Source organism: Lithobates pipiens, unplaced genomic scaffold, assembly GCF_037356315.1.
Source record: "Lithobates pipiens isolate NorthernLeopardFrog02 unplaced genomic scaffold, aLitPip1_a1.2 Scaffold_19, whole genome shotgun sequence".
Classification (NCBI taxonomy): domain Eukaryota; kingdom Metazoa; phylum Chordata; class Amphibia; order Anura; family Ranidae; genus Lithobates; species Lithobates pipiens.
In genome coordinates this window covers 80,709,904-80,735,102 of record NW_027507764.1, presented here as the reverse complement: position 1 = coordinate 80,735,102, position 25,199 = coordinate 80,709,904, and the positions used below count along the sequence as shown (strand labels likewise).

At 45.1% G+C, this 25,199-nt stretch overlaps 1 protein-coding gene across 2 annotated transcripts in view; it reads right to left on the bottom strand.

The window, feature by feature from the left end:
• The window catches only part of ARMC3 (armadillo repeat containing 3), a 128,478-nt gene that overhangs the window by 9,971 nt on the left and 93,308 nt on the right, over nucleotides 1-25,199 (bottom strand). For both annotated transcript variants that reach the window (XM_077490960.1, XM_077490961.1), the window contains 2 exons: nucleotides 18,698-18,790; nucleotides 6,602-6,808 (listed from right to left, as the gene is read on the bottom strand). In XM_077490960.1, the coding sequence (XP_077347086.1) occupies nucleotides 6,602-6,808; nucleotides 18,698-18,790 (300 nt within the window). The remainder of the gene's footprint in view (nucleotides 1-6,601; nucleotides 6,809-18,697; nucleotides 18,791-25,199) is intronic.

Sequence of the window (25,199 nt, the reverse complement as noted above, 5' to 3'; positions counted from 1 at the left end):
TACGAGGCAAATCTCATTAAACGGACATGTCCATGTACGACAGCTTGTCTGGAAACATTGGGAAAGAATAGATGGATACTTCTTACCAGATCTGTTGGACTCACACAGTCATATGACGGTTGAGTCAATAAGGCTTGGGGTCACAATCTGGGACCGAGGAGTGGATCAAAGTGGGTTCATCAGCCTGGTGGAGAGACTTCAAAAGACCGTATATCCAAATGATGAATCTCACCGATGGAACTTCGGAATGGTTAAGAAATCCAACTCAGGTATAGCTCACTGCACTCCGATACTCCAAATACCCCAAATGGAAGATATTTAAAGGGTTTAGACCAAAAAAGAAAAAAGAAAGAAAAAGCTCCACATGGTGCGGGTCAGGCGATAAAAAATAGTAATTTATTAAAAGTCAAAAGAGTAACAAATGACTTAGTGATCACAAAGCAATAAGGTAAAATTTAAAGTAAAAGCAATGTGGGGTGCCAACAACTAGCCCGACGCGTTTCGACACATATGTCTTCAACAGGGGCATGTTGGGACCCACCACATTGCTAACAAATATATAGGGTGTCTAAAACAAATCCGCCTACAAAGGGGCGGGGGCTCCGCCTACAGGGGGGCGGAGGCTGTTGTCTCAGACAACCCATAAACAAATAAAATGAACAGTCTGATCAAATAAGGATAAACATGTTCAAACATAGTGACTACATACGGATATCATCCGAAGTATAACCCTCTTACTAATGAAAACAGTTACATTAGGTTTGATGACGGTAAACACTTAGTAAACAGTCATAATCATAAATGGATCACATATGTTAATCTAGACCTCCTAAGATCTCCAAGAGGGGCCAGTAGACAAATAAAGTCTATGCATGACTGCATCCAACACTGATGTGGTAAAAACAGCCATGCATTGTCATTACTGTATAAAGTATAGGAAATCATCACCTGGAAAGACTTGTTCCCATATGTGTTATGTCTCCATAGATCCTAGCAGGCAGGGATGGTGATGTCTAATGGCGATCCGTCCTTATACTGGTTAGCTATATGTTACTCGTTTACTGGCGATGTGCAGCTAAAGGAAGTATCTGTGTCGTCATGGTAACTGTTGACACATAATATCCTATAGCACGAGAGTCCAATCAGGTGATCGGGGAACAGGGTCACGTGTAATGGGGCTGGGTAACCTCCACCAATCACCGAATGAATACATCACATGGCCAAACATGGGGGGGGCTAGGAGGGCCATACGTCAAGAGGATAGGAGGTGCTCGTGTGGGCGTAGAATGTAGTAGAGGGGAGGAACGTCCGAATTTGGCGCCAATTTGCCGCACAGTGTACGTCACCCGCCATAGGGCGTGGTGAGCGGCATCACGGCCAATCGGAACTGCCGAAAGCATGGCGATGCTGCGCATGCGTGTTAACGCAAAACGCAGTCACGTCACGTCATGCGCCTCAGAAGCCTCGTCGTACCCGGAACAAAAAAGGGGAAGGCGTGGTCACGTCGCGTCGTACCGAACGACGGGTGGCAACGCGACCTAAGCAACCACAACGCGTCCCCCTAGGTACAAATCAAATCATGATCTTATTCTAGTCACAGCAGATGTGTCTGCGTTGTATACTTCTATTCCACAGGACCTAGGTCTAGGAGCTGTTGAACTATTTCTGTCTAGAGACTCTACACTCCCTGTGATACATAGAAATTTCCTTATGCAATTGTTGGAATTTGCCATGTCCCACAATTATTTTTGGTTTCAGGGCACCTTTTATACCCAGACCAGAGGGGTTGCCATGGGGGCAAAATACGCACCCAGCTTGGCCAATCTGTTCATGGCCCAGTGGGAGGAGGATGTCGTCTATGCCCTTGACAGGCCGGAACTGGTATTGTGGGCTAGGTATATAGACGACATCCTCCTCTTGTGGAGGGGCAGCCGGCCATCCCTGGATGACTTCATGGCAACCCTTAATACCAATGATCGTGGTATACAGTTGACTTTTGAGGCTAGCACAACTAACATTCATTTCCTGGACCTAGAAGTCACAGTCGTGCAGAAACGCCTAGTCCTGAGAACCTTTTTTAAGCCAACGGACCGTAACGGATATATTCCCGTCGATAGTTGCCACCACCGTCAATGGCTCGGATCCATTCCACGGGGTCAATTTCTGAGGCTTAGGCGGAACTGCACGAGTACCAGTGACTTCATCTCTCAATCCTATATCATTCGCAAGAGGTTCTTAGACAAGGGCTATGATCCATGCGCCCTTGATGCTGACATCCAAACAGCCCTACATACTGATAGGGCTTCCCTTATCCAGAAAAAAGTTAAATCAAGAACCAATGATAAATTTAAATGGTCTTTCTTCACCACTTTCTCTACACAACACACTGAGATAAAGAGAATCATTAACAGGCACTGGAAGGTGTTGTCGGGTGATAAAATCTTAGGTGGAACCATTCCTGAGAAAGCTGGAATTATCTATAGGGGAGCCCGGTCGATACAGAATGATATCTCCCCCAACGTAATAGATATCCCTAAATCCATACAATTTTTCCCTCAGAGTAAGGGATATTTTCCATGCAGAAAATGCAACGTCTGCATACACAACATGTTAGGCAAGGGAAAAAGCGATTCCTTTACATCTACAGTCACTTCACGTAGGTACATGATGAAACACTTTACCACTTGTACCACCAGGTACATTGTTTATTTGATCACCTGTCCATGCAACCAACAATATGTTGGCCGCACTATTCGCAACTTCTCAATCAGAGTTAACGAACACCTCAGTAAAATCAAAAAAGGCTGTGACAAGCACACAGTCCCGAGACACTATCTCGAAAAACACAATAGGGATCCCAAGGGTACACGTTTTCAAATTATTGACAAATTTGTCCCGAGCTGGAGGGGAGATTCGTGCCTACGGGGGGTGTCGCGCCTCGAGACTTTTTGGATCTATGAATTGAGGTGCTACTCCCCCTTTGGCATGAACACAGATTGGGACATCAATAGTTTTATTAATCAGGCTTAATTTTCACTTCAGATCTTCACAATCACCTTTCACTTTAATCAAGTTCATTATTATCATTCCTGATACATCTTTTTGTCCACATATTAATTATGTACTTTCCATGTTTACGGCATACACCTCATATTGTTTGTGAGTTGCCATTTCTGCACGTTATCTTTTTTCATATTTTTAACATTGTTCACCCTTTTTTTCCCCAATCTCTGTCCCATGTTCTAATTTCTAATTTAGACATGTGTGACCATATGGTAACTTCTTTGAATTATATGACCTGAGATATATGTTATTTGGTAAATGTACCCATATATATTTTCCAAGCCTTAGGAGTCTCATGGTCCTTTCTGCTAGTAACATGCAATTAGAACGTATAGAATATTCGATTTATTTATTTTATTCATTTATTCTTATTGCTGACATTCCTATTGCACCAGCCTACAGGCTTGTTAAGTTTCCCCTCCCCTTTTCTCTTTTCGGGTTTTTGTTCTTTCCTCCGAACGCTTTGATTTGTACCTAGGGGGACGCGTTGTGGTTGCTTAGGTCGCGTTGCCACCCGTCGTTCGGTACGACGCGACGTGACCACGCCTTCCCCTTTTTTGTTCCGGGTACGACGAGGCTTCTGAGGCGCATGACGTGACGTGACTGCGTTTTGCGTTAACACGCATGCGCAGCATCGCCATGCTTTCGGCAGTTCCGATTGGCCGTGATGCCGCTCACCACGCCCTATGGCGGGTGACGTACACTGTGCGGCAAATTGGCGCCAAATTCGGACGTTCCTCCCCTCTACTACATTCTACGCCCACACGAGCACCTCCTATCCTCTTGACGTATGGCCCTCCTAGCCCCCCCCATGTTTGGCCATGTGATGTATTCATTCGGTGATTGGTGGAGGTTACCCAGCCCCATTACACGTGACCCTGTTCCCCGATCACCTGATTGGACTCTCGTGCTATAGGATATTATGTGTCAACAGTTACCATGACGACACAGATACTTCCTTTAGCTGCACATCGCCAGTAAACGAGTAACATATAGCTAACCAGTATAAGGACGGATCGCCATTAGACATCACCATCCCTGCCTGCTAGGATCTATGGAGACATAACACATATGGGAACAAGTCTTTCCAGGTGATGATTTCCTATACTTTATACAGTAATGACAATGCATGGCTGTTTTTACCACATCAGTGTTGGATGCAGTCATGCATAGACTTTATTTGTCTACTGGCCCCTCTTGGAGATCTTAGGAGGTCTAGATTAACATATGTGATCCATTTATGATTATGACTGTTTACTAAGTGTTTACCGTCATCAAACCTAATGTAACTGTTTTCATTAGTAAGAGGGTTATACTTCGGATGATATCCGTATGTAGTCACTATGTTTGAACATGTTTATCCTTATTTGATCAGACTGTTCATTTTATTTGTTTATGGGTTGTCTGAGACAACAGCCTCCGCCCCCCTGTAGGCGGAGCCCCCGCCCCTTTGTAGGCGGATTTGTTTTAGACACCCTATATATTTGTTAGCAATGTGGTGGGTCCCAACATGCCCCTGTTGAAGACATATGTGTCGAAACGCGTCGGGCTAGTTGTTGGCACCCCACATTGCTTTTACTTTAAATTTTACCTTATTGCTTTGTGATCACTAAGTCATTTGTTACTCTTTTGACTTTTAATAAATTACTATTTTTTATCGCCTGACCCGCACCATGTGGAGCTTTTTCTTTCTTTTTTCTTTTTTGGTCTAAACCCTTTAAATATCTTCCATTTGGGGTATTTGGAGTATCGGAGTGCAGTGAGCTATACCTGAGTTGGATTTCTTAACCATTCCGAAGTTCCATCGGTGAGATTCATCATTTGGATATACGGTCTTTTGAAGTCTCTCCACCAGGCTGATGAACCCACTTTGATCCACTCCTCGGTCCCAGATTGTGACCCCAAGCCTTATTGACTCAACCGTCATATGACTGTGTGAGTCCAACAGATCTGGTAAGAAGTATCCATCTATTCTTTCCCAATGTTTCCAGACAAGCTGTCGTACATGGACATGTCCGTTTAATGAGATTTGCCTCGTATTGTGATACGGTCTGACTACCATTGTGCCGGTCCTTCCACGGAAGCCTACATCCATTTCTTTGGACTTTATTTTGTTTATTTACACATCTATATGTTCTTTGTTATAGGAGCATTCCTTCAACATATTTTTCACCTTAGAAGCGCTACACTATTTTTTATTTCTGTTTGTTGAACTTTGTTTGTTTGAGTGTTGGCTGCTGTACTTTTTCACGTATATTTGATCTTAGCGCAGTTGGCTGCTGTGCTTTTTATGTATATTTGATTTTAGCGCAGTGTTTTCCCCTATCCCTAAATACCTTTAAAAGAAAGCTCTATTTGTGGGAAAAAAAGGACGCAAATTTTGTTTGGGTACAACATTGCATGACCGCGCAATTACCAGTTAAAGCAGCGCAGTGCCAAATTGTAAAAAGACCTCTGGTCATTGACCAGCAAAATGGTCCGGTCTGAAAGTGGTTAAACATTTGTTGGTTTCAAGTTAAAATAATTTTATATATATATATATTATAATTTTTTTTTTTTTTTGTTGACACCCTAGAGAATAAAATAGTGGTTGTTGCAATATTTTATGTCACACTATATTTGCGCAGCAGTCTTTCAAATGCAATTTTTTGGAATAAACGAGTTTAATGAAAAAAACTGTGAAATATCTTATGTCGCGAGAATAGTGATCTTTTTTTCTAAGCAAAAAAATTGTTATTCTCATTTTGGCCAGAATCTTGCCACTCTACTGCTTTCTGATGCCCGATGCCTGCTGCCCTCTGCCTAGATGGGGTAACTGCGGAACCGACCAGCAGACAGCAAGCGGGGGGTTGGGGTGGTGGGTTGAGGTGCCGCCAGGGGAGGGGTGGTTGTTTGCCCACCCCCCCCCCCAAAAAAAACCCACCAACCTCCACTGTATTGTGTATTTCTTTGGGATTTGTGCAGTAATCTAGTGTGAATCTTGGCTTCAGAGCTGTACTTTCCTGTAAAAAAAAAAAGATCGGTCACTGCTGCTCTCTCTTCCTGTGCAGGGTGACTGTTCTTCTCTCTGCCCCTCCTGTAGTTTTCTGCAGGCAGCCTGTAGTGGGTGGAGTCTATTGGGCCCCTCCCACAGCTCTGTTCTCTGCACAGGATGTATAAACTGCAGTGAGAGGTCACTGCTACTTTTACAAGGTAATATATTGGTTTGCAAATACATTTGGCGCATAGAAAGTGGATTTATATCTTTTGTGGCTGTAGAGGAATATATTTGAATTGAAGTTTTTGTTCCTTGAGTGCAGCGTTAAATAAGAACATATAGGGGGAGATTTACTAAAACTGTAGACCCCAGAATACTATGCAGCTGTGCATGGTAGCCAATCAGCATCTAACTTCAGCTCGTTCAATTACATTTTGACAATAAAACCTGGAAGCTGATTGGTTTCTATGCAGAGCTGGAAAAGATTTAGCACTCTCCAGTTTTAATAAATCTCCCCCTTAGCCATATTTGGTGGTTTGGTCTAAACAAACATGTACTTACTGTGCCAGAGCTACCACTTGCTCTCGGATGTGTGGAAGAGGAAGGATTGTTCTGGAAGCCTCTGAGATATAGTCATTTAATTCCTGGTCACATGGTGGGAACCACTGCAGTGTCTCAGGATTGGGATCTGGTGGAGCAATGACCTGGGGTACCTCATCTTCCTCTTTCATCTTCTCTTCCTCCTTCTTCACTTTGCCCTTTCCTTTGCTGAAAAAAATTAGGATGTTTACAGATATACAATTCTCTGTACCGAGGAGATTTATGGCAATTAACCCCTTTACGCTGACCTAACAAACATATGCGGTCCCACCGGACTGGGCCTTTTTCCGTGGGGGGCACACATTTGCGTATCTCCCGTGGGGGGCACACTGCTCCCAGCACAAAGCGAGAGTATTTTTTTTGGACAAGATAATTTTTTTTAAATTAGTATCAGTGTCGGTGTGTTTTAGGTAGGATAAAAAACAAAACAAAATGCACACTATTGTTTTTGGGCTGTACTACGGGTGCAAACAACAACTAACATACACATATGTTGTATCACTGCGGTCGTCAGGAGCAGGAGAAGTTATTTTTAATTCAAGAGACTGTTTCATTGTCTATGTTTTTTGCAAATAAAATCCATTCAGTGGATCTGTTGTCAGTCTCTAAGTTACTGGGCCATCTACAACGGGAACCCCTAGACATGCAACGCGGAAAACAGGAGGTAACGGTAAGCCCAAAACTAACCAGCAGCTCCTTCTGGGATTAGTGCTACATGTGGGGGCTCGCAGTCCGGGATTTACCGTTACCCTGCAAAGAACTGTACACGTGGTAAAGCATAGGACAGATGGTTGTGTTTTTTTTAACTGCGCCATCAGCGCCATCTTTACTCTGACTTTTACTGAGGTGCGTAAGCGTGGGAGGAGCCCTTGCCGAAAAAGCCTGCAAAGTTACGCAGCCCAAGCATTCCAGTGGGAGGAGTCTGAGTTGTTCTTTTCCTGCACGAGGCACCGCGTGAGAGTGTGTTGCGGAAGGAGAAGAGACCAGTTGATTTTTCTCTCAGAGTGTTGGAGAAAAGATTCTTTCTTTGAGAATGTACCATGCTCCGGGTGTGCAATCTGTCAGGACCCAGGATGCCTACTGGAAGGGGTTCCACGGGTATGCAGATGCCCGGTACCGTGCTCACAGACACGGGCATTCGCCTGCTGCCGCAGGGGCGGTTCATACTATATACCGCTGGAGATATCGAGGGCCTTGGCATGTTATGCGGGAAGTGTGACGGCCTGATCGCCAACCCTCGACCGTTTTCAAGGTGCAGAAGGTGTGGAGAGTACACCTTTAAAGTGTCCATTGTACTACTTAATACAGACTTCAAGATCCTCACCAAATTACTAACCATGAGACTACAGCCCATACTACCATATATTATTGAGACTGATCAGACTGGTTTCATGGCCACTAGAGCGACAGACGTAAATTTGAGGCACCTGTTCACCAACTTAGATGTGCAACATCTCAATGAGGGATCTAGGGTAGTGGCCTCCCTGGATATTAAAAAGGCCTTTGACATGGTCGAGTGGCCTTTTCTCTGGGAGGTCCTCCGCAGGATGGGTTTCCCCCTGATCTCCATTGAATGGATGAAGGTCCTTTATCGTGACCCCACCTCGGCCATTAAGCTGGGGGGGGGACTGTCACAGTCCTTCTATCTGTCCAGGGGCACGCGGCAGGGCTGCCCTCTCTCTCCAGCCTTATTTGCCATTGCGATGGAGCCACTCACGGAGGACCTTCGCACCTCTCCCCACATTAAGGGGCTGCGTATTGGCTGGCTGGAGGAGAGGGTCGCCCTGTACGCAGATGACCTCCTACTCTTCCTCAATGATGCGGGTCCATCACTCGAGGGAGCCCTCCAGGTCCTCAACTCCTTTTTCTCTGTTATGGGCCTCAGAGTTAACTGGACAAAATCTCTCCTGTTCCCCATAGACCCTGCGGCCCGTGACACAGATCCCACTAACATCCCCCTACAGTGGGTCGAAAATTTTAAATACCTAGGGGTGGTGGTCTCCAGGTGGGCTTCTGACTACCTACCCCTGAATTTGGCCCTGGTAGTTCAGGAGATCAGGCAGCGGCTGAAGGCGTGGGAATCATTACCTCTTTCACTGCTGGGACGCATAAATTTGTTTAAAATGAAAATACTCCCCAAATTCACATACTTATTTCGCCACTCCCCACAGTGGATTCCTAAATCTTTTTTCATATGTCTACACCTCCTCACCTCTTTCATATGGGGGTCCCAATCCCCCAGATACAGCTGGACCACGCTGATACGCCCGACCTCCCAAGGTGGCTTGGTGTGTCTGGACCTATGCAAGTACTATCTAGCCGCCCAACTTGTAACGGCAGCTTGGTGGCTAAATCCGGACGTTTCCAACCCAGCCACCCAGGTCGAGGCGGCAGTGCTGGGATCCCTAGAGGCACTCAAATTTTTGGTCTTTAGTGGCCCTTGAGCCCCCTATCCACTGACACCCTCCATGTGCACAACCCTGAGTGCATGGGGGGCTGGTCTCAAAATTGAAAGATACCCACAACAGGTAATCTCACCCAATGCCCCCCTTTGGCTAAACCCAACCCTGGAGCACATCTATAAACTGCCCGAGCCCCATGCCTGGACCAAATTTTAAATAAAAGCGGTGACACAGATTGTCTCCAATCAATCCCTAGTCCCCCCCCCTCCAAACTGAGCTCTGATTGTAAACATACCACAGTCCTATTTTTTCCCGATTCCAACAACTCTCCCATGCCTTCGTACTCCAATTCTCCAACTCCTCTCCCCGGCTAGTCCAATCTTCACTGGAAGACCTTCTTAGGTCAGATTGTGCGGAAAAACTCACTTCTCAACTATATTCACATCTGATTATCACCTCCCTCCCGACTCTGGAAAAGCTAAGATCTAAATGGTCTCAAGACATCCCCGATTTTGACAATGATGACTGGGATGACATATGGGATTTCCCATTTAACTCCCTGGTCTCTCTGAGAGATCGCCTGATCCAATTTAAGATTCCCCAATCCCGACTCCCCTCCCGGATGTTGGAGATGTGGTGGGACTCCTGGGGACTTCACCCACATCTTCTGGACCTGTCCAGCAATTGTCGGCTACTGGAGGTAGATATTAGACTTTATCACACAAATCACCTCTGTGCCACTACAACCGTCAATGTCAATCTGCTTACTAGGCCTGATAGAACAACTAATTCCTACTGTGGCGGGCCGCACACTGGTGGGATTGATCCTGTTCTATGCCCATAAAGCCATAGCCCTTAGTTGGCGCAAACAAACCCCCCCTCCTCTTTCCCTGTGGAAACAATTAATCAACAACAGCTTACCTCTGTATAAAGACACATATGACAACAGAGGCTGTCCAAACAAATACAACAAAGTTTGGTCTAAATGGCTGGCAGATCCCTCCACTGCTTCGGAGACCTCTCAGTAGAGCCCGATCATGAAATAGCTCCCAAGCAGGTGCCAAGTGGACACGATGAATCTATGATATGTTACCATACCATGTACAACTGTGCATAGCACCACTTCGTGACCCAGTGAACTGTGCCACTATAACCACTATCATAATATGTATTTCATGGCTGATGTTGACATATGATAAGGTGATAGCGTGATTCCTGCAAAGATCACATTGACACCGTACAAGACCAATGTATGTTTGAGTGTTTGTTCTCTGTTTGAAAAACAATAAAAAGACTTAAAAAAATGCTATAAATCTATCCTTTATTTTGTAGACGCTATAACTTATGCGCAAACCAATCAATATATGCTTGTTGTGATTTTATTTACCTAAAATATGTAGAAGAATACATATCGGCCTAAACTGAGAAAAAAAATGGGGATATTTATTATAGCAAAAAGTACAAAATATTGGGGGTTATTTACGAAAGTAAAATCCACTTTGCACTGCAAGTGCACTTGGAAGTGCAGTCGCTCTAAATCTAAGGGGTAGATCTGAAATGACGGGAAGCTCTGTTGATTTTATCATCCAATCATGTACAAGCTAAAATGCTGTTTTTTATTTTCCTCGCAAGTCCCCCTCGGATCTACAGCGACTTTACTTCCAAGTGCACTTGCAGTGCAAAGTGGATTTTCCTTTAGTAAATAACCCCCATCATGTTTTTTTTTCAAAATTGTCACTTTTTTTGTTTATAGTGCAAAAAATAAAAACCGCAGAGGCAATCAAATACCACCAAAAGAAAGTTATATTTGTTGAGAAAAAAAGGACGTCAATTTTGTTTGTTTGAGTGTAATGTCGTACAACTGCGCAATTGTCAGTTAAACGGAAACAGTGCCGAATCGCAAAAAAATGGCCCGGTCATTCAGCAGCCGAATCTTCCGGGGCTGAAGTGGTTAATGACAGGTTTCCTATAAGATTTACCAAGGTTTTTTTGCTGTCTGATCTTACTGTTAATCCTCTGTGATTTATAAGGTAAGAATCAGCCAGGACAGCCATTTAATATTGGAAGCACCAAAACATATATGGGAGAGCACAGATATACACAAACTGTTTTCTTAAAATGAATAATTTAGGTTGAAATTAGAATCCATATCAATAAATCTGCAGCTGCTGGACAGAGGAATGAATACCCTACAGACAGATCTAAATGACAAAGCTACGACCTGACCTCTGAGATGCTAAGAAAAGCCACTCCACTGAGTTACTTAAAGGGAAATTTATAATCTTTGTAATGTTTTAGATACATATGGAAGTGATCAGCTTAATAGAAGTAGAAGTATTATTATCAATGTGTGTTGATGTTTTAAATCCCCTATTTCTAAACATAGTTTGTATGTACCTGTAGGCAGCTATATTTATTAATACACATACTTCCCACTTTATATCATTACACATTGACCATGCTATGCTGGTGTTCCATGCATCCCCGTGCAGGCAGTCATATTCATGTCAATTGGGACACAGCGGCTGCTTCCAATTGGGCAGCCATGCTGGTGCACAGCCTTGAACACACACTGTAGGGTCTCTCACACGGGCGTTTTTTTTTTTTTATCCCTTTGAACAGAACCTGTCGGTATTCTTATAGTGGGCATATGATGTTTGTGCATGTTTCTTTATATCATTATGTTCAGGACAAAAATATAACAATTTACATATTTTAAAATGTATTTTTAGCTAGGTATGTATGACATTCTGCAATTTTTCAAATTTACCGTGTGCAGACACCAGGCAGCACAATAGTGTCTGCAGCACTGCATATTGCTATGCTGTGAATAGCCTGAAAACCAATGATCTCCTGTTATGCCAAGTACACACAACCGGACTTTTCGACGGACTAGGTCCAATGGTCTTCCCGACGGACTTTCGGCGGAGTTCCTACAGACTTTCTGAATGAATGGACTTGGCCACACACAATCACACCAAAGTTTGACGGATTCAAACATGATGACGTACGACCGGACTAAAATAAGGAGGTTCATAGCCAGTAGCCAATAGCTACTCTAGCACTGTTTTTTGTCCGTCGGACTTGCATACACACGAATGTATTTCTCAATAGAAACTGGGTCCGGCAGAGTTCCTGCGGAAAAATTTGAAACATGTTCTATTTCTAAAGTCCATCCATTTTTGGACAGCAAAGGTCCGATGAAGCCCACACACGATCGAATTGTCTGACGGATTCGTTCCGTCTGACCTTTGCTGATGAAAAGTCCGGTCATGTGTACGCGGCATTAGGCTTGCCATAGATGGATCAAAAATCAGCCAGTTCAGCAGGGCCCCGACTAATTACTGTATGATCAATTTATGGCTGTTCCTGCTCAATAGAAGATGATCTAATAATCGGCTTCTGTCAATCGGGAATGTTGGAAAATTTTCATTCATTCAGTACATGCAGCCAATCTGCTGCAGCACTGATCAGTGTATTCTGACAGCGGAGGAGTCTCAACTGTCAGGATACAACCTACCCCATCCTGTATGGGTTTTATGTTTAGAACAAAAGTCACAGGTGAATTGGCAAGCCTATTAGAAAACGCAAGTATGACCTGCAAAAAAATGTAATTAGAGACTCAGTAATCTGAAAAAAATAAATAAAAAAAATTTGATTACTGAGATAAGGATACAAAATATAAATCTATAAAAATAAGTTTATAAACTGGTCAACAACAAAGTTACCAAAAACTATTTTAAGAGCCCTTTATAGCTTTAAAATGAAAAATTCTGCCTATTGCTGACAATACATGGGGCATTTTTCGGAAGCTTTTCATTAGCTTAATTCAATTGAACAAATGATCACATGGAATTGAATGGACCTCTGAAATTTGCCACCCGCAATTTATAATGACTTTATCGTCCTTAACAACTGAAAATATGGTGAGTATCATCTGAAGCCAACACAATGCTATTATAGACATTCAAAATAGAATTCAGTTGACGGAAAACCGGTATATGTTTTCTTTAACAGAATGAGCCCAGGTTGAAAACTTTGAATAATCTGTGTTTATAATGGTGACACTACATGTTATAATCCACCCAAGCGTTCAGTTTTTTTAATTTTAGTTGTTGCCCCGTAATCCGTCATACGAAGGCGTTACGTTAGGAAGCACATCTGCTTCAGTTTAGGCGTTCGCTAATTCATAAAAAAAAAAAAAAAAAAAGAATTGTCTGACACATTCCATGGGACGTCTGTCTTTCAGTAGAGGATTTCTGAGCTCTCCAGAAAACTCCACATGATTTTAAGCCATGCATGTTTTTTATTAATTTGTGTAAAGTAAAAACATCTGCCGGGAGAACAGCGTTGGGTGGCTTATATATAAAAAAAAAAAAAAAAAATAAAAAAAAAAAACATTCTGTGCGTTGGCACACCGTGAAATCATCCCACTCTCATCCCACTCTCAAGTGGCTCATGATGGCCTATAAATCTATGAATGTAATATAGGTACAAACCTGCCTATCTATGGTGAGAATTGCATTAGGTATTTATTTGCAATGTTTAATTTTTTTATAAAATAAACATTGCCTGGTAAACTATTTGTTCATTTTTACCAATAGAACTTGCAGCTTACAACTTTAAATGCTGGCTCCTACTCTCTTGTGCTGCTTCCCTGAACATCCAGTCTTCACAGGAAAGAGTTAATAGTGGACAGTGCAGTCTCCAGTCAGTCTAGTGCAGGGGTAGGCAACCTTTAGAGCACAGTGTGCAAAAAAATGTTTTCAAAGAAATTGAGCATGCCGATTTTGTAACAAAAATGGCAACTTCACAATCTCAATTACGAAAATGATTTTTTATACAGTAAATGCTGTAAACTACTTGAATAGTAGTGACAAATTAACATCCTGCATCTCATGCCTCAGATCAGCCCCAATTCATGCATCTCAAATCACTGTCCCCCATGCACATCTGCCCCACCACTGTAACCCCTTGCACATCTGCCCCACCACTGTACCACCCTGCTCTTCTGTCCCACCACTGTAAATCCAGCTGCTCATTTGCCCCACCAATGTCCCCCCCTTTCTCATTTGCCCCATCACTGTACCTCCCTGCACATCTGCTCCACCGCTGTACCCCCATGCTCTTCTGTTTCACCACTGAACCATCTTCTCATCTGTCCTAACACTGAACTTATCTGCTCATCTGCCCCACCACTGTAACCCCCTTTCTCATCTGCCCCACCACCGTACCTCCTGCCCATCTGTCCCACCTCTGTTCCCCCTGCTCTTCTGCCCCACCACTGTAACCCCCTGCTAATGTGTTCTATGATGTACCTCCTTTATTTTCTGCACCTCTCTGCACATCTGCCCCACTTCTGTACCCCCCTGCTCCACTGCTGTAACCCCCTGCTCAAGTGTCCCACCAATTTACCTACTTTCTCCTCTGCCCCTGCTCTTCTGCCCAACCACTGTAACCCCCTGCTTATCTGTCCCATAAATGCACCTCCTTTCAGATCTGCCCCACCCCCAGCTCTTCTGTCCCACCGCTGAACCCCTTTAACATCTGCACCAACACTGAACGCCCCAAGGCCCATCTTTCCCACCACTGTAACCCCCTTCTCATCTGGCCCAAAACTGAACCCTCCCTGCTCATCTGTCCCACCACTGTAACCCCCTGCTCATCTGCCCCATTACTGTACCCCCCTGCTTTTCTGTTGCACTGTTGAACCTCCTTCGCATCCCTCTCACCACTGTACCTTCTGAACATTTGCCCCACCACTGTACCCCCTTGCTCATCTGCACCATCAATGTACCCCTTTTCTCATCTGCCCCACCACTGTACCTCCATGCACATCTGTACCATCGCCGTATCCCCATGCTCTTCTGTCTCACTACTGAATCACCTTCTGATCTGTCCTAACACTGAACCCATCTGCTCATCTGCCCCACCACTGTAACCCACTTTCTCATCTGCCCCACCAATGTACCTCCTGCACATCTGTCTCACTTCTGTACCTACCTGCTCTCCTGCCCCACCACTGTAAACCACCAGCTCATCTGTCCCACGAATACACCTCCTTTCACATCTGCCCCACTGCTCTACCCCCCCTGATTTTCTGTTCCACCACTGAACCCCCTTCTCATCTGGCCCAACACTGAACCCCCTGCTCATCTGCCCCATCACTGTAGCCCCTTGCTCTTCTGTCCCGCTGCTAAACCCCTTATCACTTCCACCACTGTACCTCCCTGCACATCTGCCCCACTGCTGTACCCTCCCCTCCTGCTCATTTTCCCCACTGCTGTACCCGCTTCACATCTATGATACAAGTGATATGCAGTGGTGAAAAGAAGCAGAGGTGAGACACAATTTTTCCTGTCCTGACACACTCATCCTGCTGATCCACCTCTCGCATCCAGCCCACATGCTTGTATGTGATGTCACATACAAGCATCTGGAATGGATGCGCAATGATGAGCTCAGGTCAGGGGCATTTTCTGAAAGCAGTAGGCCTGTGTGCAAGATCATAAGTTGGGCCCCCGCAGCTGAGAAAAAAAGTGTGGCGCTCTGCGCCTCAGCAAAAGTTGGGTGTGATTTTCATTGCACTGAATACTGGCTGTGGCTTAAAGGGACACAGAGTGCAGAAGTTCAGTAGTAAGTGAAGCAAAGGTTCAGGAATATTGTCAACAAAGTTCCCAGAAGCTCAACAGTAATTCCACAAACTGTCACCTGATTGTGGTTTTCTCAATCAGTGAAATCCCGTCTGAGATTTGTAGTACAAGCAAACTAGAGAACCAAACAGAGAACCAAACAATATTTCCCATCTTATACAATATGTGGGGGCACAGTGCCTCCCCTCAGTGCAGGAGCGGCATGGGGAACTCTGAAATTGAAATTGCATTGGAATGCACTGACACTTTCCTGGGCTGCTCTGCTGATGGGGAGGGAGCTGAGTGCTGGTAAAAATAGGATTTTTCCTACAGTTTACCTGTCAAATCCTTTTCTTGGAGTACATCAAAGGACACAGAGCAGCTATAGTAATTACTATCTGGGTTATACGCAACCTATAGGTGAATGGACACTGGCACATCCAAAAGGCAGGAAGTCCCCCCTCTATATGTTTATCTATTAATGCACAGTATAGGGAGATACAACTATAATGGCTCTTCAGAGAACATTTGACAGACAGTGAGGAGGAAAGAAATTCAGGAATGAAAAAAAACAAAAACATCCATATTCACCGAGGTGGATGATTCATCTGTCTCCAGCCACCTTTAAGACCAAGAACTGAGTGATCAAAGAACGCCGATCGCTCAGTTTGCATTCTTCAGTGAGCAGAGAGCTGAGGACTGTCAGTCACCGGGCCTCTGTTGTGCTACAGGTTGTGGAAAGGGACAGAGTGGTTGTTCAGGCTCTCAGCGGCTCATTGAAAGGCTGAGCCAGCTGCTAGTCAGGCATTTGGGTGGATCCCAACATTAAATTCAGAATCTCTCTAGAGCCTAGAACAGCTGAGTGATGTCAAAAAACAGTGGACTTCAGCCCACTGTTGGCTGCATCTGAGTCATAGAAGTGCAGAACTAAGTGCACCCCTGTAACCCACAGAAAAAAAATGTGCTGATTCCCCCATCCACCTATTCCTTACACAATCATCAGTGTTGCCGGCCATAGCGGTTGCAACTGATTGTTCAGAAAAAAACTATAGGGTGGTTGTACGGAAGTCGACCAATAGAACAACTTCTGTACAACCAGGGTGCCCATACATGAATAAATATTTGGCTGGTCCCTGCTGAACCGGCCGATTTTGATCCATGTATGGCCAGCTTTAGTCTACCAGTTGTAGCATATTGACTGTCTTGCATCACACTGCACAATCAGAAACAGGATGTCTAGTAGTTGACAGTGCAACAACTGGCAGACTTCCAGTGACCTCCAACACTATTGCCCAATCTGACAAAAAAAAAAAAAACACCGTAAAAAACACCACCAGCTATGACTAAAATCTTTCATTTAAACTACCAAGCTCTTCTGTACAGTGCATCTTTAAGATTAAAGAGGAAGTAAACCACTGCATCGCATACTAACACATTATGTGAAACTTGCTTGCTTGCAAATAAAGCCCTCCATCGATGTCACCGCTGGAGGCCGCCTCCATCTTCACCTGTCTTCCTTCCGGTTTTAACTATGCCCATGAAGAGGGATAGGCCCAGGAAGGTCTTAAATTCGGAAACTGTAATAGGTTTCCAATTTCTGGTAAGGGTCAACCAGGGATTAGGGGCGATGAATTGCATACAAATTGCTTTGGTCCACAATAGATCTATAGAGATCTTTTGTGAAAAACAGCGAATAAAAATCAAGTGGCGTAAAATCAACTGTTTCCACCTGAACTCCGGGTTGGCCAGTGAAAGGGGGAAGTACGAGTGCTGCATAAATGGTGGGCTCCCAATTCGGATTGGCAAATGCAGTAGGAAGGGTACTATTGGCTCAATGAGCCTGTGTTTGTCTTCTTCTTGGTGGCTGTGAGACACTACATGTGCTAGCCACCTCACCAGCTTGAACTGCACTTATGGGACTTGCCATGTCACCAAGTGTGCCTATGTGTACTGTGTGAGTGTAGTGTTGGTGCAACTTACTTTGAGATGTCTTCTCTCCTCTCTCTGGAACGGAAAAGAGTTCCATAAGGGGAGATGACATCACTTCCACCTGCCTGTGTCTACACTTACACAGGCAGGGGAGGATTTAATTTGCCAGAACCAATCACCAGGTCCAGGCCAGAAATCATCCGACTGGGCCTGGGGACTGATCGGTTCTGATGTCAATCTGATCATCGTGGCCGCCTAGGGGGCGCGCTTGCAGCCACGTGCCCGACGTGCAGCTATGACGCTTCGCCCAGCCGAGCCAACCTGCCGCAGTATAACTGCGGCGGCTGGTCCAGAATTGGATAAACGTATTCTCCCTGGAGAAGAGATCCTTGAGAGCTATATTATCTTAATGGCGATTCTAGTATAGGGAATAAACTATTCCGTCTCAGGGAGTGTAAGAAGACAGGGGACCACTCAATGAAATTGGATAAGAAGCAGATTAACCTTAAACTGTGTAGGAGCTTTTCACTGTCAGAGCAGTAAGGATGTGATACTCTCTTCCTCAATCGGTGGTGTCAGCGGGAAGTATACATAGTTAAACACAACCTCTTAGATGAGCATCTTAGTGAACACAGTATACAGTGATATGGGAATTGGTTTCTGACATGAACAAACACATGCACAGGTTGAACTGGATGGATTGGTGTCTTTATTCAACCTTACCAACCATGTAACTATTTAAGTAAATATAATTTTTAGCCTCCGTTCACACAGGGGGCGACGCGAGGCGACACGACTTGCCGTGCCGCGACCTGACAAGTCGCCCCCGTTCTGTACTACGGAACCGTTCTAAGAGGAGCGACTCGAGTCGCTCCGACTTAGAAAAAAGGTTCCTGTACTACTTTTGGGCGACCTCGGGCGACTTGCATTGACTTCTATACAGAAGTCATTTGCAAGTCGCCGCTGAGGTCACGGCAGGTCGCGGCGAGGCAAGTCGTGTCGCCTCGCATCGCCCCCTGTGTGAACCGAGCCTAAAGGGCCAAAACTGCCATATTTACACAACCAAATTTATTACTAATATACATGAGAATTACCTGGAAGACTTCTCTTTCATCCTACTCCGGCTTACAGAAGGAGATTTCACTGAAAAAGTCTCTTGCTTGTCTTCTACAGGTGACTGAGCCCGACTGAGAATAAAAATGAATAAGATTTTAGAAAATCTGTTACAGTAGGAACTTTGCCAATATACATAACGTTCAACGTTCTTGCTCTGTGATGGAAATTCTGCTTTCATTGTCAGAGATGTGACTACCACAAGGCGGCACCAAAATTCAAAATGTAAAAAACTGTAATAATATTTTCCTCATAATATTTACTGTATGTCTTCTGTCCACCTCTGGATATTAAAGGGGTTGTAAAGGTACGTGTTTTTTCACCTTAATGCATTCTATGCATTAAGGTGAAAAAACATTCGACAATACCGCCCTCCCCAGCCCCCCCACACACCTCGTTTTACTTACCTGACGCCTCGAAAGTTCCACGTTCACCCCCGACATCCTCTTCGCCGCTCAGCCTGGTCGTTGATTGGTTACAGTGGATGGATTGCACGCCGGGGGCCGAGTGATAAAGTGAGCGGCTATGGCCGCCGGCTGTATCACGGGAGCGCGCCCAGAAGCACTCCACACCATGTGCGGAAGCTCGCATGAAGGTGCTGAGTCCTTGTGGGGGGGAGCCGAGACAGCCACCGAGGGACCCCAGAAGACCAGGTTCGGGGCCACTCAGTGCAAAACGAGCTGCACAGTGGAGATAAGTATAACATGTTTGTTATTTAAAAAAAAAAATATATATATATATATATATATACATACATACATACATACATACATACATACATACATACATACATACATACATACAGTGGTGTGAAAAAGTGTTTGCCCCCTTCCTCATTTCCTGTTCCTTTGCATGTTTGTCACACTTAAGTGTTTCGGAACATCAAACCAATTTAAACAATAGTCAAGGACAGCACAAGTAAACACAAAATTCAATTTGTAAATGAAGGTGTTTATTATTAAAGGTGAAAAAAAATCCAAACCATCATGGCCCTGTGTGAAAAAGTGATTGCCCCCTAAACCTAATAACTGGTTGGGCCACCCTTAGCAGCAACAACTGCAACCAAGCGTTTGCGATAACGTGCAATGAGGCTTTTACAGCGTCCTGGAGGAATTTTGGCCCACTCATCTTTGCAGAATTGTCCTAATTCAGTTACATTAGAGGGTTTTCGAGCATGAACGGCCTTTTTAAGGTCATACCACAACATCTCAATAGGATTCAGGTCAGGACTTTGGCTAGGCCACTCCAAAGTCTTCATTTTGTTTTTCTTCAGCCATTCGGTGGTGGACTTGCTGGTGTGTTTAGGATCATTGTCCTGCTGCAAAACCCAAGTTCGTTTCAGCTTGAGTACACGAACAGATGGTCGGACATTCTCCTTCAGGATCTCTTGGTAGACAGCAGAATTCATAGTTCCTTTTATCACGGCAAGTCTTCCAGGTCCTGAAGCAGCAAAACAGCCCCAGACCATCACACTACCACCACCATATTTTACTGTTGGTATAATGTTCTTTTTATGAAATGCAGTGTTCCTTCTACGCCAGATATACTTGGACACACACCTTCCAAAGAGTTCCACTTTTGTCTCATCGGTCCACAGAATGTTGTCCCAAAAGTCTTGGGGATCATCAAGATGTGTTGTGGAGAAATTGAGACGAGCTTTGATGTTCTTTTTGCTCAGCAGTGGTTTTCTCCTTGGAACTCTGCCATGCAGGCAATTTTTGCCCAGTCTTTTCCTGATGGTGGAGGCATGAACGCGGACCTTAACTGAGGCAAGTGAGGCCTGCAGTTCCTTGGACGTTGTTGTGGGGTCTTTTGTGACCTCTTGGATGAGTCGTCGCTGCGCTCTTGGGGTAATTTTGGGCGGCCGGCCACTCCTGGGAAGGTTCACCACTGTTCCATGTCTTCGCCATTTGTGGATAATGGCTCTCACTGTGGTTCGCTGGATTCCCAAAGCTTTGGAAATGGCTTTATAACCCTTTCCAGACTGATAGATCTCAATTACTTTCTTTCTCAATTGTTCCTGAATTTCTTTGGGTCTCGGCATGATGTGTAGCTTTTAAGGATCTTCTGGTGGACCTTACTGTGTCAAGCAGCTCCTATTTAAGTGATGCCTTGATTGTGAACAGGTGTGGCAATAATCAGGCCTGGGTGTGGCTAGAGAAATTGAACTCAGGTGTGGACAACCACAGTTATAGTATGTTTTAACAAGGGGGGCAATCACTTTTTCACACAGGGCCATGATGGTTTGGATTTTTTTTCACCTTTAATAATAAACACCTTCATTTACAAATTGCATTTTGTGTTTACTTGTGTTGTCCTTGACTATTGTTTAAATTGGTTTGATGTTCCGAAACACTTAAGTGTGACAAACATGCAAAGGAACAGGAAATGAGGAAGGGGGCAAACACTTTTTCACACCACTGTACATACATATATATATATATATATATATATATATATATATATATATATATATATATATATGTAGGAAGGCCAGTGTGGTGGCCTGAATTTATGGGAGGAGCCCGGAGGGTATTTAACCAGCCCGCTCGCCTGTGGTCTTTGTCGGTTTCCGGTGCGCGGCACTACGTCACTAGGCCGACTGCTCGTGTTTCGTTGCCATTCGGATAAACGTCTCTCTACTAGAAATCTCGTGGTTTTCGTTTCCCATTCGTTTTTGTACAACGTCGCCGGCTCGACTGCCGCAGGTAAGGGTCTCGATTGACCTTCCTGTACTATTTTTGAGTGTCGTTAAAACCTGAAATATCGAATCGTTCGTTATGATACCGGGTTGTTATCACTCAAAACGCACTATTTTCGCAGCGCCCTTCATTTCACGGGCGTCATTTCGGTAGATATTGCTTGTAGGAAAAACTGCACTGTTTTAGTAACTTGTTATGAAGTCTCGTTACCGTGTTCCACAGTCAAAATCGTTGCCAGTCGTGTCTCACGGCACAACGACTCGTACCTCTGCCATAGCTGGCTCACGTAGGTCATTTCATCATTTCACTCATTTCTGTCACGCACTGCGCTCCGATTCTAATCCAGTCGCATCCGCTAAATGCGCCGATTCCTTTCCGGTGTGCCCCTAGTTGCTCAGCCTCATTTCGGTACATGCTCCAGAGCCCGCTCGTTGCTAAATCGACCCGGGTCTCTGTCATGGGAGTCATTTCACCTCACCTATTACGTTCGAATCGAAACCAGTCGCTTTTCTCAAAACGCACAGGTTCGATCGACGTGTCCCAGTTGCGTTGGCCTCGTTTCGGTACATGCTCTAGAGCCCGTTCGTTGACGGTCGCAGGTTGCGTCCTCTCCGATTCGTAGCTCTATCATGGGAAGCATTTCATTGTCACGTAGTACGTTCAGTTCGAATCCGGTCGCATCCCCGTGCACCAATTCGTCCCGGCGTGCCCCAGGTATTTTTCGGCCTCATTTCAGTACATACTCCAGAGTCCCGTTCGTTGTCAGTCGCAGGTTGCGGCGCACCGATTCGTGCCTCTGTCATGGGAAATCATTTCACTGTCACGTATCACGTTCCGATACGAATCCAGTCGCATCTACCATGCACCAATTCGTCTCGGCGTGCCCCAGGTATTTTTCGGCCTCATTTCAGTACATGCTCCAGAGTCCCGTTCGTTGTCAGTCGCAGGTTGCGGAGCACCGATTCGTGCCTCTGTCATGGGAAATCATTTCACTGTCACGTATCACGTTCCGATACGAATCCAGTCGCATCTACCATGCACCAATTCGTCTCGGCGTGCACCAGGTATTCTTCGGCCTCATTTCAGTACATGCTCCAGAGTCCCGTTCGTTGTCAGTCGCAATCGCGGCACGACCGGTTCGGGCCTCTGTCATGGCAAACTTTTGTCACTCATTTCATTGTCACTTACCACGCTACGATTCGAATCTAGTCGCATCCGTGATGCACCGATTCGTTTCGATGTGCCCCAGTTGGTTACGGCCTCATTTCAGTACATGCTCCAGAGTCAGGATTCATTATTGGTTGCAGGTTTCGGTTCTCTGATCCATGACTCTGTCATGGGAAATCATTTTCACTGTCATGTATCACGCTCCGATACGAATCCAGTCGCATCGTGCACTAATTCGTCTCGGCGCGCCCCAGGTATTTCAGCCACATTTCAGTACATGCTTCAGAGCATGCACGATTAACGGATAGTCGCAACAGCGGCATGATCGATTCGTGCCTCTGTCATGGCAATCAAAATAATTTCACCGCCACGTACCGCGCTCCGTTTCGAATCCAGTTGCATACATGCACCGATTCGTTACGGTGTGCCCCAGTGCTTTAGCCTCATTTCAGTGCATGCTCCAGAGTCCGGTTCATCATCAGTCACAGTCACGGCAGTCGTTACAAGTACGCACACAAGCGTAGACTTCTTGCAATCATTGCAAACACGCATCCAAGCGTAGACTTCTTGCAATCGTTGCAAGCACGCTTCCAAGCATAGACTTCTTGCAATCGTTGCAAGCACGCAGTCAAGCATGGACATCTTGCAGTTGGTACAAGTACGCATACAAGCGTACACTTCTTGCAATTGTTGCGAACACGCATCCAAGCGTAGACTTCTTGCAATCATTGCAAGCACGCATCCAAACATAGACTTCTTGCAATCGTTGCAAGCACGCATTCAAGCATGGACGTCTTACAGTCGTTGCAAGTACGCATACAAGCGTTGACTTCTTGCAATCGTTGCAAGCACGAATCCAAGCATAGACTTCTTGCAAATCGTTGCAAGCACGCATTAAGCATAAACTTCTTGCAATCGTTGCAAGTTCGCATACAAGCATAGACTTCTTGCAATCATTGCAAACACACATCCAAGTGTAGACTTCTTGCAGTCATTGCTAGCACGCATCCAAGCGTAGACTTCTTGCAATCGTTGCAGGCACGCATCCAAAACATAGACTTCTTGCAATCGTTGCAAGCACACATTCGGGCATAGACCTCTTGCAATCATTGCAAGCACGCATTTGAGCATAAGACCTCTTGCAATCATTGCAAGCAGATGTCCAGGCACAAACTTATTGCAATCATTGCTAGCAGGCAGTTCTGGCTGGCTCAATAGATTGCTTTAGGAAAAGCCTGGATACTTTCCTAAATGTACGTTATAACGGGGTACTTATATTTATAGGTAAAGTTGATCCAGGGAAAATCCGATTGCCTCTCGAGGGATCAGGAAGGAATTTTTTCCCTGTTGTAGCAAATTGGGCTATGCTCTGCTGGGGTTTTTTGCCTTCCTCTGGATCAGCTGTGGGTGTAGAATTGGGTGTGTCGGGTTGTGCGGTATTTTATTTGTTTGATTTATGGTTAGGACTGGATGCACTTCTGTCTTTTCCGACCTGGCTACCCATGTATCTTACCATAACTCCTTGCAATCGTTGCAGGCACGCATCCTGGCATAACTCCTTGCAATCATTGCAGGCACGCATCCTGGCATAACTTCTTGCAATCGTTGCAGGCACGCATCCTAGCATAACATCTTGCAATCATGGCAAGCACGCATCCTGGTGTGACTCCTTGCAATCGTTGCAGGCACGCATCCGGGCATAACATCTTGCAATCGTTGCAAGCACGTATCTTGGCATAACATCTTGCAATCGTTGCAAGCACGCATCCTAGCATAACATCTTGCAATCGTTGCAAGCACGCATCTTTGCATAACATCTTGCAATCGTTGCAAGCACGCATCCAAACACATGTTCAAGCACAACTCCTGCAGTCTTCGCAAAGCACATGCGGTAACACGAATTTCTCACAGTCACTACCAACACATCTCCAGTGACAAACTCCCGCGCAATTGTCGCAAGTACACGTTTAAACACTACTTTTGCAATCATGCCAAGGCTTGCGACTTAGCATAACTTCTTGCAATCATTCTTTTGCAAGCACATTCTCAGTGGCACACAAACTGGCTACACGTCGTTTTCAGCAGCACTTAATTGACCACTTGTCTCCTGTGGCTTTTCTTACAAGCCACTCACCGTTTCCTGTCTGTCTGTCTCTCCCTTAGGACAGTTGAGTTCAACTTCCATCCTGCACCAGGATCGTGTTGACACACGCAACTGGCTTCTTCCTGTAACACGCTCAGGCTATACCTAGCCAGCGTTCAGCATTTCTTATCCTTACAGGGCCCGGAGAGCCATCTGTCTTTACGGCCCATACAGCAAGATCCCCACTACGAGGCATCCAGAGGCATCGCCCGTAGCCAACGGCAAACGCTCGCCCATCACAACTGCCATCTTTAAGGACATATAAAATCCTCGCATATTCCCCAGTCTTGTCATCCAAGTGGCCATCTACCTGGCCCTTTGTGGTTTTCCATGGCCTAGCCAATTTATTGTTGGTAGCACTGGCAGCCAGGTTCTACACACACACTACCTGACGAACGTTCAAATCGGCAATACGGGCCATTCCCCAGGGTCGATCTTTATGTCACGCCTCCTGGTCCTCCTCTCACGGAC